Below are 21,227 nucleotides of genomic sequence, written 5' to 3'. Positions count from 1 at the left end.
GAGCAAGGAGCATGGAGCTGCATACTGATGAGTGTAGGAGTACTTGATAAAAAGAATTCTGGCTGCTGGCCGTGCATTGCTCATTGTGGAGTACTCCAACAATCACACAGAGCGCAGACCAGCCTAAGCTGACAGCTTGATATGCCTTCTTCTGCTGCCTGGTTTTGGGGGCTGTGTGACGTACTGGTCGGTAGTAAAGATTAATATGTAAGAAATGTGGAGCTAGGATCAAGTCATACTCCACAGCCTGCCTGGCAAACTATGTTTTACTTCTGACTTTGCTCTCTCGCTGAGAACATTAATCTGTCAAGCTGGCGGGCTCCTTTGATAGCAACTTTCCCAGGAGCATGATGTGGCAATGCCACCTCTCAGCCCAGGACTACCGCTATTACCCCGTGGACGGCTACTCCCTGCTTAAACGCTTCCCTCTTCATCCTCTTACAGGACCCAGATGCCCTGTCCAAACAGTGGGACAATGGTTGGAAAGCATTGGGCTACCTCAGTACGAGAACCACCTGATGGCTAATGGATTTGACAATGTGCAGTTTATGGTAAGACGCTCTCTGTGGCCACGGAGCTGCCTTTTGTCTGTCTTTGCTTCTTATGTGTCTTACACGGCTCAGAGGCAGCCTGATTTGCACCAAAACCGGTCAATTTTATATACGTAACCGCATTAGAAAATCGGATGCCCTTAGGACTGAACTTACTGTGTAACATATAGGCACTTGCTGAAAAATGAGATCTATGTGCATCCATATACATGTGTATTATATGAATGAACCGGTGAGAGTACTATTTATAGGCAGTGAAAGAAGATTAACATTTATATTCTCCCTGTCATTCTTTGTGTGATTTTTATAGATGTGTAATCTCAGAATACCCAGTTAGATTATAGAACTCTTCAGTTAATTCTAGATTCCTAACACATATTATTTCATTTGAGCATCAGCGTTTAGTAATTAATTAGACAATTTGTTATGTTTACGGTGTGAAGATCATTTTTTTTCCTGATAATTGTTCAATAAGCAGTTTAAATTGTGTGGATGACCTTTAGTTCGTTAGCAAACTGATTCCAATGGTCTATTATAGACAGATTTCACTCACTTCACATGCTGATTGGAGAGCAATGAGGTATTGTTTATTACTTTATGTAGAAAACAAACACTTCCATCAATTAACTGTCAATATCTAGAGAGGCTGATGGACTAAGTACATTCATGTACTTCTGAATACTGGTCTGCCTGCAATCTAAACCTGGTATGTGCAAACTTCCCACTGCAATGAATATAGGTGAGAAAGGAGGATGGGGAAACGTGCAGACCCATAATACAGCCTTCTGATCATTCACATACCTCCCCCAGTGCTCATAAGTTTCCCTTGTTAAGCTACGTCACAGTCCTTATTAGCTTTCTTTGCTTTTAAGGTCCCATCACACATATTACTGATCCCTAAATTTAGACAGAGCTACATAACATTGGCATGTAGCACAAAATGGCTTGCAGAAACAATTAATAGCTATTTCTAAATAAAATGCTGGGGCTGACACCTGAAGCCTATTAGTAACAAAATTGATAACACAGTACTGAGAGCTAGGCATGTCTTTTTATTTCCATTAGAGATTATTTTCTCCAAGCTTGGCTTGACTATTGTAGATCTGAAAATTATTCAGACTGTTAAACTTCTGCTGCTTCTCCAAAAATGTGTGCCCCATGAGCTTTTTCTTTTAAAGCTACATAAATGTAGTAAGACATATGAGCTCTATGTAATTGTATCCATAGAACTCTTTATGAAGCTGTTTTTATAATGAGACCTGCAGCTACTGTTATTTTTCTCATGTTTAAGAATACTGTCACAGATTAGACAGATATTGTGGGTATTAAAATAGGGGAAAAGTGAAATTGCTTCAATTGCTCTATGAGTCTTAGGACAGACTGAGCAGAATTAGGACAGACTTAGGACACTAAACAGATGACACTAAGAATTAGAGAAACTATTGAGTAGAATGAAAGTCTTCTCATTGTCGTTATATTTACTGCGCATTTGGATAAGTCTTTATTCTTTCTCCTTATCTCTCTACTTGAAATAAGACTCTCTCATTCCCACTCATCGGACCTGTGTCCAAATTTATTCTGGTCCCATGAGAAGTTAGGTAGGTCTTTGGATTCTGTGGATTGTCTGCTTGGAAAATTTTAATTCAGCATAACTTTCCTCTGAATGTTAAACACTTTTGAGTAAATATAATCCCTTTTTGAAAGCCCAATGCAAAGGTTAATCAAACATGCTTCCAATAAGCATTTGGAGATCGGAAAAAACATTCATGAATGAAATATGTATAAGCACTCCAAAATGTATCCAGGAGGCAAAAAATCCTGGACATATGTGACAAAACCAAGGTCTGATCTTCTCCATAGATTATTGTCTTCATTTTTAAAATTCCAATTATTGCATATAATTTTTCAGAAATTAAGAAAACATGGTTAATTCAGAATAATCAAATACTTTCTACATGAAACAGAATTAACTTTAAAAATTTGAGTTATCATTCAGAGGAGTTAATTATGAAAATGAAGCAAATCATAAAAGTGTCATCAATCATCGCTTTACATCCTGCTGTACACCATTTATTTGCTACTTGTATCATAAAAAAATCAATTTCTATCTCTATAAAAATTATTTATTGATCTCCATAATCTAATTTATTTAATTATGAACTTAGTTAAAGTACACTAATATGATCAGCCAACTTTAAGAAATAGATTTCATTAATGTGGTGAAAAAATCTGTTGGACCTGCTTAATCTGCACTCAGTATCATATTCTAGCTTTTGTTTTTCTTGAAGCACATTCTGACCTGCATTTATTCATCCTGTTGCCTAAGCAACAAGCACCACACTCTTATTAACTATGATGTAGTTCAGGTCTTATTAGCTTTTTAGAACAAGACAGTAGAGACATCAAAAGGATATAATTAATGTTGGTTGAAATACCATAGTACATCCATGCATTGACATATTTTATTTAGGAAACATTCTTAAGAGTTAATTTTTCATTTAATCAATATTCCATTCATGAATATGAGTTTCAAAGGGTTCATACAAGTAACTTTCAAAGTATTTACTGAAAGCTTTACAAATTTTTTTGTTAACTCTGTTCTATGTACTCTTACACATAAACACAATATATGGATGATTTATCCACATGTCTATGATTAACTTTAGTAAAGATTTCTTACATCAATTTCTAGGCATGGTTAGAAAAGAAGAACCCCCATTTATTTTAAAATATTTATCAATCATTTCTTCTCCTTTGGGCTCTTAACACTTATTCTTGATTTTATTGATGTGTCATTTTTTTAAAAATATCTGAAAGTCAGAATTCCAAACTTTTTCTTTATGTAACTGGTCATGGTTTGCAGAATAGTTTTATACACAGTATTGACATTTATGTAGCCTTAAAAATGTAAAATAAATGGAAATTGGTACAAAGAATAGCTACAAAAGTACATCTGGTCACCTAAGACTTTGGGAAAGTCAGATCTATGTTGCAATCGAAAGTCTGAAACTTCAACACAGAAACCTTTGTCTAAAGACTTATCCAAGCCCCACTCTACCTGTCCATTCCCTCTGATGTCATATATCATCAGGTCCCGTCTAGTTAGGCATGTCTACCTGCTACTCAGTAGCCTCTGGGAATGCCACCATGGTCCTCTGACATCCCACCTGTTTTCCCCAACTTTACCACATATAGAATGTGTCTGTTTCAACATTACCTTTTTTCTTTTCACTAAGGAGTTTAAGTATGAAGTGATTATTGTACAAAATGCCCATGATGATTTACTTTCTTATTATATATGTTTCTATCATTATGTCTTTTCCTAGTCTGATGACTGCTTCCCAAAATTTGTCTCAAACTATTAATATCTATTCTTGTCTTGATGACTGCTCATTTGTAGTCTCCCTCAACCCTCACAGCTATTTCCTTTCCTTCCCCTCTGTCTTTTATCCTCTAAGATCTAACTCAATTTCTACCTAGTTTGTATAGCTTTTCTTAAGGACTCTAGTCCTTAGCAGCCTCGCTTTTCTCTGATCTCATATAGTGGTTGTATTTGGCGTGAAAAATTACATTTGGCATGCCATTATTCACTCTCTAGAATTAGGGGTTAAGTTTTCACTTGTATATATCTTGTCTCCCCAACTAGACTGGAAGTTCTTCAAGTCCAAGTTCTGTGTATTCAATTTCCTTGCCTTTCTCACACTCCTAGCATAATGCTGTGTACAGAGAAATCTCCCCATAAAAACTGGATGCACAGCAGATTATTGTAGATGGACCTCTGGCCACATTTTTAAACTGGAAGCCTTGTTTTGCCAATGGGAACACAGAGCATTAGTACCCTTCTTTCATTCATGCAGCAAACATTCCTTAAACATTTTCAATATGCTAAGGACGGTGTTAATTACTAGGGATATAACAGTAAACAATATATTGTCTTTGACCCCAAGCAGGTTACAGTATTGCTCTCAGACATATCATATTATTTACATACACAATGCATACACATTCCTTCATGTGCTCACACACAGATGTGTATACACACACTATATCATGGGGATCTTGCCCCTCATTCCTTTGTATAATCACCATCCTTCAGCATATTACTTACCAGCAACTGTTTTTTCAGAAGCAAATTACAGTAGGCAATGGAAGAGGTAAAATCTATCATAGCATGGAGTAATGGAAAATAAAGATACCAATAACATCAAAACACTGGCAGTGTTATGGTAGATTTGTAGTCCAAAGACTCTATTAAGAAGTTTATATTACTTGGAAAACTGACCCATAGCCTCACCGTATTCTAGGTAACAGTCATATTTGTAAACTCTAATCAAAAGGGGGAAAGAATGAAATTATACCAACTTATTTTTTTAGCATCTCCTGTGTTTTCTAGCAATTGCCATCTAGGTTGACTTGGGGTGCTTTGACCACTGTTAAAATGTTCAAAATGTGCACAGAGTAAGATATAAAAATAATACCTGGAGCCCTACATGAATTAGCATTTTTGTACACTTGGGTAGGTAGTATTCATAAAGAACTTAGTGAAGGTCAAAGTGAGTATTGCCTATTAGACATTGAAGTGGAGTCACAGAGCTCTAGGAAGTCATCCATTTGAACCAAAGATTTGAACAAGATTGATCTTTTAGTATTTAATTGAAACTTTTTTTCATTTTTGTGGTACATTTTACATGCTAATAGACTTAACTTCTTTTCTCCTCTTATAAATAATTTTTCTGTAATAAGAGCCCCATTTGCAGTTGACCTGATAAAAATGACCTTTTGAGTATCTTAGCAGCATATCAGGATCCAAGTAAGAAGTTAAACTTGTGAAGCAGAAAAAGAAATTGTCCCTAAAGGGTAAGACTAATAACCCCCATGACATTTTCCTGTTTCAAATATTGTTTAAGAAAATGTTATAAAATTACTGAGATTTAAAGGCATAAGAGAAGCATACCTGTCACACTCCCTACGCCTTCCTTCTGAAACAGGCTGGGCTCTGAGTTGAGTAGGTGGCTTTATATTGAAAGTGCAGCTATAATTTTCTAAACTCATTTAGGCCAGTAGTTACGCACTTTTGAAAAAAAAAATCTTTTTTTTTTTAACAACTGGCATTTAAAATCTGTTGGTAACCAACAATCAAAGCCAGGAGGGAGTCATTCTTTATCTAGACAACAGCTTAATTACAAGTATGACAGGCAACAGCCTCGCAGTGGCCTGAGAGAGAACTGAAGTAAGACTTCTCGTGCCCACTGTCTCACTTCCGTATGATTCGGTTTACTCACCTGTAAAATCAATGTAATGAGAGGTCCAGGAGAAATGTTCTTTGGACTTGTTATTTAATATTTTGAGCTCTTTAAAAATGCAGGGTACGATACTGGTGCTGGCAGAGCTATTAATTGTTCTTGTAGCTCTCATTAGCCTTGGAAGATTGCTTGTGCGGCAGAAAACTCAGAAATGAGGGCATGTGCAGGCATGGCCATCTGAGAAGGATGAATGGCCCTCAGAAAAAACAGTAGCCACAATTCTAATCTGGTGACACAAAGGACAAAAGAGCCTTTTCTTCCACCTGCAAGTTACTCTGATTACATATTTAAGCATTAAAATATGCTGCCCCATTTTCTAATAATTCAGTACTATAGCTACCAGCCCTAACTAATGCTCACATGAAATGGCCTTTAATTTAGTCATGCAGCATATTTGCATAATTTGATCTCCAGTATCGAATCAAATGACCAGATCTCTGGGATGAGGAGTTCACTTCATGAAGTTAAAAACTTGCTAAAACTGCTGAATTACAGACTAATTTTAAGAAATCCAGCCACAATCATTTTTCATTGCTTGAGGAATGGACAGATTTCTCAAACAGTGGCAATGACCTCCGTTGTCTCATTTCCAGTCACGTCCTTTACTTCTGTAACCCAGCCTGCGCCCCAGCCCTTCCACTCAGTTTGTTCTCTTTTAAGTCAGCAGTAACCTGTTTCTTGATAAATTACCACCCGCACCCCTTTCTTTTCTCACTTCATTTCTCTTTGGCCTCTTTCAATGTCTGATTTTCACTGTCTGCTCCTTATTGGTATTTATTCCCTCAGTTATTTTATTTATTTATTTATTTATTTATTTATTCCCAAAGTTTGTTTGGGTTCTGTGACATTACACTGACCTTACCAATCACTCCTGTTCTCCTAATCCTCCTCCTGCCTCTCAGGGTGGGTGGTGCTCAACTTGTCCATCCATCAGGGAGCTCATTGGTTCTCATAGGTCCGTAGCTGCCCCTGCTCTTCAGCTCTTTCTGCCTGGCATCCAATACCGTCCAGCTACTCAGTAAACATTTCCATATACATGTATGTGTACCACACATTTAGCACAGACCTAGCATAGAATAAGTGTCCAACAAGTGTTAAATGTTCCTGCAGAGTGATTACTCCAAGGTGATCTTTCTAAAGCACACATTTGCTTTAGCGCTACTCTGCTTAAAATCTTTCAATGATTCTCAATTCCCTAAGGGACATTATATTTACACAATTCTTAATATGGCGTTCATATTCAGGAAATGACCTGCCTGACCCAACTTATTTTCCAGTCTCACCTGTTATCATTTCCTCTCTTTACTGTTGTCCAGAACTGCTTTTTTCTTTCATTGCCTGGCCTTTGCACATGCTGTTGTCTCTGCTGAGAATGATCTTCCTTCCCCTCTGAATTCCTTTCACCCTTTAGTTCTTAGCCTAGTTGTCACTTCTTTTAACTGTCGCTTCTTCCCTGACCTTCCACGTATGAGTTAGGAGCCCTTCTTCCCCCACCTTGCTGCGCCGTATCACCAGTTGACTTGTCCAGCTACCCCACCACCTCTGCCCCACACAAACACTAGAACGGGACTCAGCAAACTTGTTTCTATAAAGGGCTGGATAGTAAATATTTTAGGTTTTGAAGGACATATGGTCTCTGTTGCAACTATTCACCACTTCTATTGTATCATGAAAGTGACCATAGACAATACACAAATAAATGTGTGTGTTCAAATATAACTTTATTTACAAAAAAAAAACAGGAAGATGTAGTCAATAGGCCATCATTTGCTGCTACCTTGCGCTTGATTTAGAAATATGATTTGAGAGTTAGAAATATGCTTTGATCCTCTATATCTCCAGGTACAACCCCTGGCTTACACATGTAGACACAGTAAATATTTAATGAAAGGAGGAAGGATGAGGGAAAGGAAGAAAGGAGAAAGAGAGTAAGGAATCAGGCAGGTGGCTCCAGCAAGGTTCCTGAAAGCCTGTTTGGTTTACAGAGAACCCAGCCAATAGCTGAGGAAATTCAGAGCAAGATCCAGCCTTCAGGAGTCTGACGAGAGCAAAGAGGGTGTTTTTGCTCTTATCAGTCAGACTGGAGTATATTTTCAGCAAGGGAACTGTACAGGCATAGGAACTAGAAAAACACAGCTGCAGAGGAAGCCTGTTACTCCCTCTGTTTGGAATTCCTTTCCCTTCCTTCTTCACCTCACTGTGCAGCATTGTTCATGATTGAGCTTAAGCGTCACTTCCTCCAGGAAGTATTCCCTAATGCCATTCTGGCATCTGGCTTGCATGACTGCCCCTTCTCTGTGCACTCCTGGCATCCTTTTCTTAGCCCTAAGGTAGGCCTTATTATATTTCATTGCAAATATGTTATCTGTTCAGATGTCTGCCTTCCACCCTAGAAACTGAGATCCTTAGAGACAGAGAGTGAGTCTTATTTATCTTTGTATTCCTAAAGCCTAGCACAGTGCCTGGTGTAAAGTAGCTTCTCAATAAATATTGATCGGGTGGCATTTTTAAGTCTTATCTAGTTTCATATAGATTATCCCATGTAATTCTCACCATATCCCTATCAGTTAGTATTAATACCCCCATACTAATAACGAAGATAATGAGACTCAAAAAGTTTTTAAAATTCCCCAGCAACACCTAGATTTTAAAACTAAACTGCTTTGACTTAGAAGTTTCCGCTCAATTCACTAAAACCACACTGTTTCATCATTCCTCCCTTCATTCACTCAGCAAATGTATACAGAGCCCCTGTTAGATTACAGACACTGAACAGGATACGGGCCTTGCCCTCCAAGCCCTCCTGGTTTGTCGTACTTCTGGTCCTTTGAGGGACCTCTTTATCTTACTTCTCCTTACTTTTCTACCTCCTCCGCCCGACTTCTCAAGAGGACCTCTGTTTTCCAAGACCAGAACTCTCACTGCCAAATAGATACCTTCATGTTTTGTGTGATTTCCCTCCTACCTAACATAGCCTATCTCCTCCTGATTCCCTGTTCAAGAAAGACTCATTCCCTAAGACCCTGGTCTTTCTACTTGCTCTGTGGGGACTTCCTTGCTCTGTGGAGACTTCCTCTACTGATCTGGACCCTGCCCACTTCTTCAGCTTCACCTTTCACCTCTTTTAAACTCTGGCTGTGTTGAATTATTATCGTCTTACAATTGTGCCTCGCTTGCTCACAAATCCACGTCTTTGCACACACTGTTCTCTGCCCAGAACAATACCTTCCTGCACTCATTTTTAGCCTGGGTAGCTCTACTTCAAAATGTGGCTCAGGGTTTCCTTCGTTAAAGGGGACCCTTTAAGACAAATTCTTTGGTATTGCTCCAGTATTCTTCAGTGGCCTCTCATGGCACCCTGCTTATCATCCAGGGCTGAATTATCTGCTTCTTAACCTAACTTCTTCCCCTGAGAGAAAAAACAGTGTCTGGTTCAGTGTTACTTTCCCAGTCACTAGCATATAATTGGTCCTTGTATGAATTTGCTGGGGCTGCCATAACACAGCACCACAAACTGGGTAGCATAAACTACAGGAATATATTGTCTCTCAGTTCTTGAGGCTGGAAGTCCGAGATGTCAGCATGTGTCGGCAGGGTGGGGTCGAGAGCTCTGATGGGGAGCATCGGTTCTGTGCCTCTCTCCTTGGCTTGGAGATGGCTGTCTTCCCCCCATGTTTTCATGTTGTCTTCTCTCTGTGTGTGTCCGTGTCCCAATTTCCTCTTCTTGTAAGGACACCAGTCATACTGCATTCAGGTCCACCCTAAGGACCTAATTTTAACTAGACTATCTCTGTAAAAACCCTGTCTTCAGATAAAGTCACATTCTGATGTACTGGGAGGTTAAGACTTCAACGTATGAATTTGAGGGAAGGACACAATCTAACCAATAGCAGTCCTCAATAAGAATGTGTGCATATGCAGCCTCCGTTTATTATCCCTCACATTGCCAGGTACAGTCCATAATGGTTATTCAGTAGATATTTGCTTAATTGAATCAAAGTCAATCTACTTGAGGTTTACATGAAATTTAAAATGTGTAAAGGATCTGATATTACTCTTTCATCAATGCTAAATGCAGTCTTCCTGATAGCTTATAGTTTTGCATGCATGGATAATCATATACATGGTCACACTTCCAGTTAATAGGAGAACTAACAAGGCCAGAACCAAGATCTTCCTACCTCGCTAGCCATGCTCTCTTTCCATTTTACTTTGCAGCCTCTGTTGGCCCCTAAATAAATCACATCTACAAGAAATATTCATTTGTTTGCCATCCTTATAGTTGATATCTATCTGATAGAGAGACACCCCAAAGGAATAGATGATTAAATAAGTAGTATTTTATAGGAAGGAAAGAAAATTTAACCAATTTAATATTACAACTACTATTGATCAAGAACTTGTTATTATATACTTTTTTCCATATATTGTATTTCCCTCTCCCACAAATGTTATAAAGTATATAGTGTTATTCCAGTTTTACAAATGACAGGAGATAGTTATTGAGAGACTAAATATCTGGTCCAAAGCACTCACGATTCAAACCCAGGTCAATTTGAGTCCAAAGGGAAAACATTTTCAATAAGAGTTGCTCGGGCAACATATGTGGGCCAACTGAGAAAATATGGGTTCTGGACAAACAAAAGTAGCATACGCAGTTTTTTGTTCTTGCGGTGGGGGGCGGGGAAATGACGATTCAGAGGAGAACCAAGAAGAGAGGTAAGAGAGAAGAAAAACCTTGCCTCATGCAAAGAGTAGGCGGTCTAGACTAAGGAAACTTACCACTACACACAGAGTCATAAAAATAAAGGTATACCTCCAGGTCAAGTGTGTCCTCAGACCATGAGACCTTCTGAGTGGCAGTCATTCCATGCATGCAAGAGACACTGCATTAAACAGGAGCAATGTTCATGGAAGATATGATTTGCCCTTGAGTATAATCCTTTCTAAGGTGTAGTGAGTATGATTATAAATGGCTACAAATTCTTATCCACAAGAAGACTCAAGCTGGAGAGACATAGTAACAACATCTTACAGGTCATTGCTCACATGTCCCTGACTTCCTAATCTGCTCTATGTGTACCATACACATCATAGACATTGGGAACTCTTCTTTCATTTAAGAGCATATTATCTAAAAGAGTATTAAGAAGCAAGAGCCCCGTGACTCTACTTATAAATTATAGAAGCATATTAGGAGAAGAGAAAAATGCAATTAATTATTAACATAGGCTTCTGAATATCAGGTCATTGATTTCTGCCCTTGAGTCCACAGAATTAAATTTCAGATGGTTAAACTTTTACCTTCTGTCAGACTGAGCAAAAATGATTAAGATTCATATCCAAAGCATTGTGGAACATCTTGGGTTTATAAGCCAATGTCTGTTTAGATGGCTGGCAGGAAGAATAAATTTTGTCCTTCCAGAGTTTTGAAGGAGATCTTAGATTTAGGAGGCCTAGAATCTAAAATATCTCGAGTTTTTCTTTGACAGGAGTTATACTGCTCATTTTTTTTAATCAGAAGGAGGCATCCCCATGAAGAAGGAGCTGAGCATTTGGCATTCGTCAGGCTTACATAGCTATATAACCCATCCAGTTGTCAGCTCAGAACAGGTGAACAGAAACATGCAGGTTGGCCAACAACTACTTCAGAAGTCCCTCACAAGGAAGCACACAAAAGGCCATTCATACCAGTTCAATCATTTAAAAACTGCTGATTGAATAGCAGTGAAGTTCTTTTGGTGGGCAATGAGATGAAGGGAATGTTATATAGTTTAAAAAATGTAATGCACTTACTTCCTGGTAAGTAGTTATGATATAGCAGAAATGAAAATACCATATTAAATTCTAATCATATTTCATAGCCTTTAAAACTCTTACATATATGTTATCTCAATTAATGGGGGAGACAAAATAAATTCTACTTTCAGTTCTAGCATAAATGGTGTGACACTGGGTAAACCTTTTTCTCTGCAATCTCTGAACAAGCTCAGATATAACCTGATTTTTTTTTCAAAACCCTCCCTCAATGCTTTGTCTTCTCTAGATGCTTCTCCTGCTTACTATTCTTCCATTCACAGCCAAGCTTCTCATAAGAAATGTCTACACTTCCTGGCTTCCCCTTCTGCTCAATACAATCAGGCCTCAATACAGTTAGCCTCTATCAGCATCCTGAAATTATTTTTAAGTGGTGACTAATGAACTACTAATTGCCAAATACAATACACTCTTTCCAGGCCTTATTTACTTCATATTTCTGTGGTCTTTGTTTCCACCAACCACTCTTTTCCTCCTTGGCATCTCCTGCCCCAGCAACCACCCCTCCTCTGGCTCCTTTGTAGATTCCCCCTGCCTCTGCCTGTTCCCTAGGGTTCAGTCCTCTCCCTTTTCTCTTCTCACTCCACACATTCACCTTAGGTGACTCCACTTACACTAACAAAGGCAAACGTTTTCTACTTCCTATATTGTACTGAGCCCTCAAAGTATCTAAAAGTGGAATGATCTTTCCCCCAAAACATGTCCCACAAAAAAAGCGATCAATTGGATAGATTGATGATGAGAGATCAAGTGAGATGAGGCTAGAAAGGTAACCCCTGGATTTGACAACATAGAGACCACTGAGAACTTGACAAGAGCATGTTCTGTGGAATAAAAGGCACAGAAGCCATATTGCATTGGATTGAAGAAGTGGTAGAGTAGACAACTCTTGAAAGAAGTTTTGCTGAGCATGGGAACACAGAAATAACCAAGTAGCTAAAGAGTGATTTGGGTGTCAAAGGGAGGATTTTTTAAACAGGAGAGACTGGAATCACGTTTGGCTACTAAATTGAATGATCAGGTAGAAAGGGAGCTCTTGATATTGGAGAAGAAAGAGGGATTGACTGAATGAATAAAAGTGAGAGGTGTTGGGATCCAGAGACAAATGGAAGAATTGTCTTCGATGGGACATTCCTATTGTAATAGGAGGGAAGACAGAGATGATGGGTACTATAATGATTCGTATATAAGATGATGAGAATATAGAGGTATGTTCCCTCCAATGGTCTCTAATATTTTCTAGCAAATTATGACACATTGGTGTGGAAGATTTGAAGGTAGAGAAGATATTAAAGAGTAATTTCAAAAAGTGGGAAAGAGAATTGACAAGGAAAACGGAGTAGAATTACAGGGCCACGTCGAGGGCTTGTTTGAGATTTGTAATCATTATGGTCAATAGGAATTGGAAAGACAACAGTGCCGTAAGCTACAGAATTACTTTCATACTTTGACTCCTTCTGCGTGGCGTGAGACTGTGGGTTAGTCATTTAGCTTCCATGGGCATCAGTTTCCCAAATGCAAACAGGAGATAGCACTGCCTGGTTCACAGGACCGTGGTGAGAAGTAGCTTAAGGCTACTTAAGGCTAGCTGCGTGCTTTCAGTAGGCAGTGAATCATGATGGTGACAAGGGTGCCTGTTCCATTTAGCTGGCAAGCCACTTTGGAATTACTGACAGCACTGTGATACACAGAAATTGCCAAAAGGCCTCATTGCTCTTGCCCTCCTAATACACTGGATACAAAGGAAACGCTTCTGTGAATTACGCTAGGAACACCGAAATACCCACAACCCACCTATCTCCGTGACCTTATGTTGAATAACTCTAAAGGATGTCGGAAAGTTATGTCATTGTAATTCACACTTACTCATCCCAGACCTTGATTAACCAACTGCACTCAACTGTACAGTCAAAGAACTGAGCCTTTCAGGTTTAATGGCCACGCAGTAGTGTATGCCAATGACAGAGTACAATGGGACTTCCAAGGAACTAGATTGCATTTAGTGCTTTTCTTAAGAAACATACTCAAGGACACCCACCTGCTCACAGCAATAAAATATTCCCTTAATTATGGTTGATCAAATTGTGATAATTAATTTTTATGAGAATATTTAAATACTCTAGAGTCTTGTAGCTTTGTTCTCAAGGATAACTTACCTAAACTTGCATCCAGACTATAAAGTATATTAACAAATACTATGAAGTATATTAACCAATGCAGACTTCGAAGACTGTAGCATTTTTAAACAATATAAATTTATGTTTCAGATATGCATCTTTTATCCTTTAACATGTGTTGACAAACTAAAGTGGAAAGTAAATGAGCATTTGTGAAGGGGATCCCAGGAAAATCTTTCTGAATGGATTCCTGGGAGATTTATCCATTCATTCTTAAGGAAACACCTATTGAGTACCAAATATACTCATCAAACGGTGCTAATTGTGGTAGAGACTACGGAGAGGCATACTTAACAAGCTCCTGTTAAAGATACTACAGTCTACTAAGGGAGCTAAGACTAACATACTTAACAGTTAAATAGCAATACACATTCAAATAGCGATAAAGGGCAAATGTTTTCACAGCATAGAACGCAGCTGTGGGAGAAGTGAGTGTTAGAATCCATGAATCTGTCTAAGTCTTGAGAAGGAAGAGATGTTGATGAGCTGGAGTGATCAGGGAAGACTCTCTGGAGGAAGTAGGCTTGGGCAGGATTGTGTAAACAATGAAAATGGGACCAATGATATAAGATTGAACGGAATCATGAACAAAGGTGGTGAGACTGCGAAATGCATATAGTGTTTAAAGAACAAAAGAGATACTGATCTGGCAACCGTCCTAGGGATCATTCAGCGTCTCTATGAATTAAAGCATTACCTACCTTGTGAAATCGTGGTTCAGATGCTACACATGCACCATATGGAAAGACAGCTTAATGATCCATTGCTGTGCCCAGATAGGCTCACCCAGATGGCAGCACACACGTGCACATCACACATACAGCTAGCAAGGGAGGATGAGCATGGAAACATCTGTCTGACTGATTTGCCTTCTATTTCCAAATAATGCTGAAGAAAACGAAGTTACTTGAGTTACATTAGGTGTTTCTCCAAATAAGCCCATCTTTCTGAGGGTGAGCATACTGTCTCAAAGCCAATAGCTTTTAGTAGTTTTTTAGTAGTTTCATATCATCTGGAATATCCTCATATCCTCCAAAACTAAATTTATTCACCTGTTACATCCTTTGCTTCTTCAAAGATATTCACAGCTCTCAGTTACCAATATCTAAATAAATCATCCTCACTTTCATGTTGGAATCATGACCACTGCCAAAAACACCTGTGACCTCCTCATTTCCAAAACTCAGCTTATTTGAAATGTTCCAAGAATTCAAAGGAGGAAACATTTGCTTAGCTGCCACTTTCATGTGAAGATATTATGCTAGGGCTCCTAAATATAAAACTTGACAATAATAATAATAATAATAATAATAATAATAATAATAATGCTTATATAATGCTTATATTCAGGCACTGTTCTAAGTATTTCATATAAACTATTTTAATTCTGCTGAAATGAATAATATACCCGTTCCCTCCTCTCATGAAGCTTACAATCTACTGGAGAAACAAGCATGAAAACAGACAAATTCCTTTAGCACTGTAACTGATTGGAACTTTAATTCAAAGTATAGTGGAGGCCCTCAAAATGAGTAACTCAGTGAAGGTTCCATAAAAGAGGTCAAGCTTATACTGACTCTTAACGGATTGGGAAAATTCACAACCTGACAAAGGCTAAGTGATAGAGCAGCCTTTCAGGCAAGTGGAACAGCATGTAATTATTATGGAGGCACAAAGAGGGATATCTAGTGGTGTTTGGCTCCAGTTGGCGAGCAGGGGGCAAAACCAAAAAGATGTAACACATAAAACCAGAGAGGTCAACATGGGCCAGATGGGGAAGAGACCATTTTTATTCCACTCCAACTTGGATGTACAGGGCCCTCTCTGTGTAACTGAGAATGATGTGTTTCTTTCTTTCTGTCTTTTGGTGCATGTGAATATCTGCTTTCCTTCTCCCCCTGCACCCTCAGCCCTCATTGTTTTGAGTGCCTTAAGGAAAGGTCACTGCAGGGTCTTCTCCCTGTCACCCCTACAGGACCGCCCAGTGAGCACTCAATGCCAGTTGACTGACTGGCTAATCATCAGCCTGTGGTTGTAGGTGATTATCTATGCTGCCTGGCAAGGCCATGTCCAGGGATGATAATTACATTGGCGTCAGTGGCGACTTCTGGTGTCACAGATCCCACTGAAAAGCATTTTACTGATACTAATTCAGAAGACCGTTCTCTAGCTCAGGGAAAACAGTGCACTTTAAAAAGCTGTAATCAGAGTTTACCCCATTTCAATAGCAGTCTTCAGAGCCAAAGTCTACATGCTAAAAATTAAGGCTCCTCTGCTTCCTGTTACCCCACAACCAGGACAACGACAGCACTAACTAGGGTCTTCCTCCCTGTGTCCTAGAGAACACTGTTGGAAATGAAAAAGAGGAAGAGGTTGAACAAATGGACGAGTGGATGTCCGTGACTGGTTAATTATTTGATCTATTACCTCACCCTCTTCCAGAAGATGGTTTACGATAGACATGAGGACAATTTAAACAACTACACAGCAGCAAGGGAATCCAGACAGTAGGACTGACAGAAGAGAACACACATTTTAAAAAGATTTTTCAAAGTAATACATATATATATTAAAGATCAAAACAAATGTACAAATAAAACATAAATGCAAACCATTTCCTACCCTCTCAGCCCCACTCCTGGCCCCGCTCTCCAGAAGTGGACACCTTAAATGTTTCTATACTTAGTCTTCCGGGAGCCTATCTCCATGTGATATGCATATGCCCTTATTTCTGGCTCCTCAGCTTTAGATATCATTAACTGACATCTTGATATAAGAGAGGAGTATTTAGCTCACTTATACCATCATCTCTTCTCTCTCCTATGTGCCCTCGTTCCCAATAGATTCGCAGACTAAATCATAGCCCACGAAGTCAGATGCTCTGAAATACCACTTCTTTTTATGTTTTAAATCAACTTAGTTTTGACTCCATGCCAGTGCCAGCATGAAATTCCACCATGAGTATTGGCTTCTGTTGTCACCACATAATACTAGAGACCCAAGTGTGGCCAGGAAAACAGAAGAAGAAGCTGTGCTCTCTGGTGGTCCCTGCTGAAGCCCTCTCCTGTTGTCCAAGCTTGCAGCAGTACGTTGAAGTCCAGTATTTCTTCACCTCCATGCCACTTGTGGGTATGGAAATGCTTATCGGGGACGAAAACCCCCTACCTGGGCTCCTACTCCAACCGTGATGAGGCTGGACGTGATGATGACAGACGGGACACGTACCATTCATGCAGTTATCTCAACTAGAAACATGAGAGCTATCCTAGAACTTACCTTTCATTTATTTCTAATAATTGTTTCCTTTTTCCTGTCAGTTCTGATTGCTTTTCCATGCTCTTGCATTTCTGCCTTTATTTGTCCTTGGGTTTTCCACAGTTTCCATCATACTATTTATTTTTTGGACCTCCTTTTTCCCAGGAACACCTCGCCAAGTCCTCCTGTCCCAAGCTGCACTCATTCTGGGGGACTGCCTCCTGTTCATCATTCTGAGATTCTCTTCATTGCACCTCTGAATTCAATCCACGGTTTCTTGGATGTTTTCCTCTCTCTCGATTTGCTTTCTCATATTGCTGGAGCATGCACTCAAATAACTGTTTAAAAAAGAAATAACTGAGAAATAAAAAAGAAATAACCTTTTAAAAAAGAAAAAACTGAGAGGTGAATTTCTAAGCCCTTGTGAATCTAAAAATGTCTAGGTTCTGCCCCCATGGCTGATTAATATTGTGGTTTAGTATGCAATTCAAGACGGAATCTGATTTTTCTCAGAGCTTGGCAGGCATTGCTCCTTTCTCTTGTAGCATTCGATGTGGTTGTGGAAGTCTGATTTGGTCCCTTTTCAGATGACCTTTTTCCCTCTCTGGAAATTTTCAGGATCTTCTTTTTATCCTTGGTGTCCTGACGTGTCACGAACATGTGTCTAAGTGGGTGTCTTTTTCATCTGTTCAACACTTTTTAGGCACTTTAAATATAAAGTGGGACATCCTCTTGCATTATATCTTTGATTACTCCTATTCCTTCATCTTCTCTGTTGCCTTTTTGTAAACTCCTGTTAGCCAAATACTGGATTTCCTCAACCATTTCTCAATGTCTCTTATCCTTTCTCTCATATTTACCATCTCTTTCTATTTTTATCTTATATTCTAAGAGGTTGAGTTCAATCTTTAAATTGATTTTTTAAAATTTTGGCAATGATATGTTTAACTTCCCAAAGCCCTTTCTTCTTCTCTATTACTGTTTCATGGCACCCTTTTCTTTTTCCTTATATGTAACATCGTTTTGAACCTGTCAGGGGATACCGGTTTGAGGTTAGTTGTTTTTATTTTGAAATTCTCTTCTTGGAATTATCTCTAGAGTTAGTTTTTCTATTGTGCTTTGTTTTTAATTTGATCTTTCTCAGTCATACTATACACTCCATCAATGACTGGTAGCTTATGGTTTTCCATTCACATTTCAGGAGGAGGCAATGGAAAGGCAAACTGGAAGCTCCGTGTACATAGACACACATTTTTTGATTTCCGGGCTTCACTTTGTAGTGAGGAGGGTGTCCCTATAATAAGCAGCATGTCCCAAATACCACCACACTAACTGCTCTAGCTCTCCCCAGAAAGGTTTTTTAGGTGCCTTCAGAGAATAAGTGACTATTTTCTTTCTGGCCTGAGGGTTAAATGCCTGACACGTGTGTGTGTGTGTGTGTGTGTGTGTGTGTGTGTGTGTGTGTGTGTGAAAGAGAGAGAGAGAGAGAGAGAGAGAGAGAGAGAGTGTGTGCATGGGGGTAGGAAGGCAATTGTTCCAGATGTAGACCTTCGGTTTTTTCCCACCTTCTGTCCATTCCCCAATCTCTTCCTTCATCCTTCCTTCCTTCTCTCAGGTTGAAACCTCTGGGGTTCCAGTGGGTGACTTGGGCTCCTTTTTTTAAAATTAATTTTTATTGGAGTATAGTTGCTTTACAATGTTATGTTAGCTTCTACTGCACAGCAGAATGAATTCGCCATACATATACATATATCCCCTCCTTTTTGGATGTCCCTCCCATTTAGGACACCACAGTGCATTAAATAGTTTTCTGTGCTACACAGTATGTTCTCCTCAGTTGTCTATTTTATACATAGTATCAATAGTGTATATCTGTCAATCCCAATCTCCCAATTCCTCCCACCCCACCCCTTTGCCCCTGGGTATCCATACGTTTGTTCGCTACCCCTGTGTCTCTATTTCTGCTTTGCAGATAAGGTCAGCCATACCATTTTTCTAGATTCCACATATATGTGTTAATATACAATATTTGTTTTTCTCTTTATAACTTACTTCACTCTGTATGACACTCTCTAGGTCCATCCACATCTCTACAGATGACCCAATTTTGTTCCTTTATATAGCTGAGTAATATTCCATTGTATATATATGTTCCACATCTTTTTTATCCATTCCTCTGTTGATGGGCATTTAGGTTGCTTCCATGTCCTGGCTGTTGTAAATGGTGCTGCTGTGAACACTGGGGTGCATGTGTCTTTTTGAATTATGGTTTTATCAGGGTATATGCCCAGTAGTGGAATTACTAGTTCATATAGTAGTTCTATTTTTAGTTTTTTAAGGAGCTTCCATACTGTTCTCCATAGTGGCTGTATCAATTTCCATTCCCACCAACAGGGCAAGAGGGTTCCCTTTTCTCCACACCTTCTCCAGCGTTTATTGTTTGTAGATTTTTTGATGATGGCCATTCTGACCGGCGTGAGGTAATACCTCATTGTAGTTTTGATTTGTATTTCTCTAATAATTAGTGATGTTGAGCATCTTTTCATGTGTTTGTTGACCATCTGTATGTCTTCTTTGGAGAAATGTCTATTTAGGTCTTCCACTGGGCTCATTTTTTGATTCTGGGAACCCCCCATGCTAAATCTACCTCTATCTCACTGCACCATCCACTGCTTTCCCAGGCTTTTTCTGACTTCCGGAGACTTATTGAGACCTCTCATACTCATATAGTTTTTTGCCAGTTATCTTCATCGTTGTGAGATCAAGACATTTTTATTCCTTTTCCAGATCTTCACTGGGATCTAAGAGGAAAAAAGATAAACCAGTGGCCTCAGTACACATCTTATAATGGAAGCCAGGGTCACAGTCACATGTTCCTACTTTATTCATTAAATGGTACCAAGTGAGGAAAGAGCAGTTGCCTCTAAAAAGCAGTAATAATATCATCAAGCCACAGTGCCTAAAGGAGCCCAGATATTTCTTCCATAGAGAAGTACCACAGTGCGATGATTAAAAGGGTAGACTCTGCCTAGATTCAAATACCAGCCCTGATACTTGTAAGCTATCTTACCTAGCGTAAGTTTCTTAATGTCTCTGTGCTTCAGTTTCCATATGTGGAAAGAGGCATGATAATAACTGCATACTAATTCCACAGGGTTAAGATAAGATTTGTGAGTCCAGGTACGTAAAGCACTTGGAACAGCAAGCTCCAGTGTTAGTCGTCATCATTGCTATCATTGTCGCAACGTCAGGACAGGGAGATATGGAGAAGCAGAGTCTCTGCAGCAATTTGACATCCTTCTTCTAAGATAGCAAAGGTAGCCTGGAGTAAATTGACTTTTAGGCATCTCTCATTACACCACAACTTCTCTAGCTGTTCTTGCCTTGGAGTCCTGAAGGAGGTGATGACACACTCAACTCAGAAAATATCGATGGACTGCTGTAAACATTATTGTGGGCATGGAATATTGTTTTTGCAGCAACATCTTGAACTAAGGGGAGAGAAGGGAAGTGAACGAGAGGTTATGAGGCCAACAGTACTGTGACTGTGTAGGAGAGGAAATGAGTAAATATCATAGAAGGCTTTGTTAAAAGCACAGATGGAGAAGTTATTTGAAGGAAAGGGATGCTTCCCAATTTTGTCCTGAAAGAGCTACAACTAAAAGTTGCTATGGCACGTGTACTCAGGTGCATATTATCATGATACCATCTACTTAGGAGACATGAAAAACTGAGATAAATACACAAAGAAAACATAACAGTGCTCAGTTTTTTGGGTTTTTTTTAAACATTTTTATTGGAGTATAATTGCTTTACAATGGTGTGTTAGTTTCTGCCTTATAACAAAGTGAATCAGCTATACATATACATACATCCCCATATCTCCTCCCTCTTGCATCTCCCTCCCTCCCACCCTCCCTATCCCACCCCTCTAGGTGGTCACAAAGCACCGAGCTGATCTCCCTGTGCTATGCGGCTGCTTCCCACTAGCTAGCTATTATACATTTGGTAGTGTATATATGTCCATGCCACTCTCTCACTTTGTCCCAGCTTACCCTTCCCCCTTCCCATATCCTCAAGTCCATTCTCTAGTAGGTCTGCGTCTTTATTCCCATCCTGCTCCT

At 39.3% G+C, this 21,227-nt stretch overlaps 1 protein-coding gene across 2 annotated transcripts in view; it reads left to right on the top strand.

Moving 5' to 3' along the window:
• ANKS1B (ankyrin repeat and sterile alpha motif domain containing 1B) overlaps nucleotides 1–21,227 on the top strand; it is a 1,077,938-nt gene that overhangs the window by 691,756 nt on the left and 364,955 nt on the right. Inside the window, exon 15 of one of the 2 annotated variants that reach the window (XM_067009945.1) lies at nucleotides 445–551. In XM_067009945.1, coding sequence (XP_066866046.1) covers nucleotides 445–551 — 107 coding nt within the window. Of the gene's footprint in view, nucleotides 1–66; nucleotides 552–21,227 lie in introns of those variants that run through there. The other variant, XM_067009946.1, reaches the window with a different exon arrangement.

This window comes from Kogia breviceps, chromosome 12 (genome assembly GCF_026419965.1).
Source record: "Kogia breviceps isolate mKogBre1 chromosome 12, mKogBre1 haplotype 1, whole genome shotgun sequence".
Taxonomy (NCBI): Eukaryota; Metazoa; Chordata; class Mammalia; order Artiodactyla; family Physeteridae; genus Kogia; species Kogia breviceps.
The sequence above is the reverse complement of the archived record's forward strand: the minus strand, read 5'-3'. Positions and strand labels throughout refer to the sequence as shown.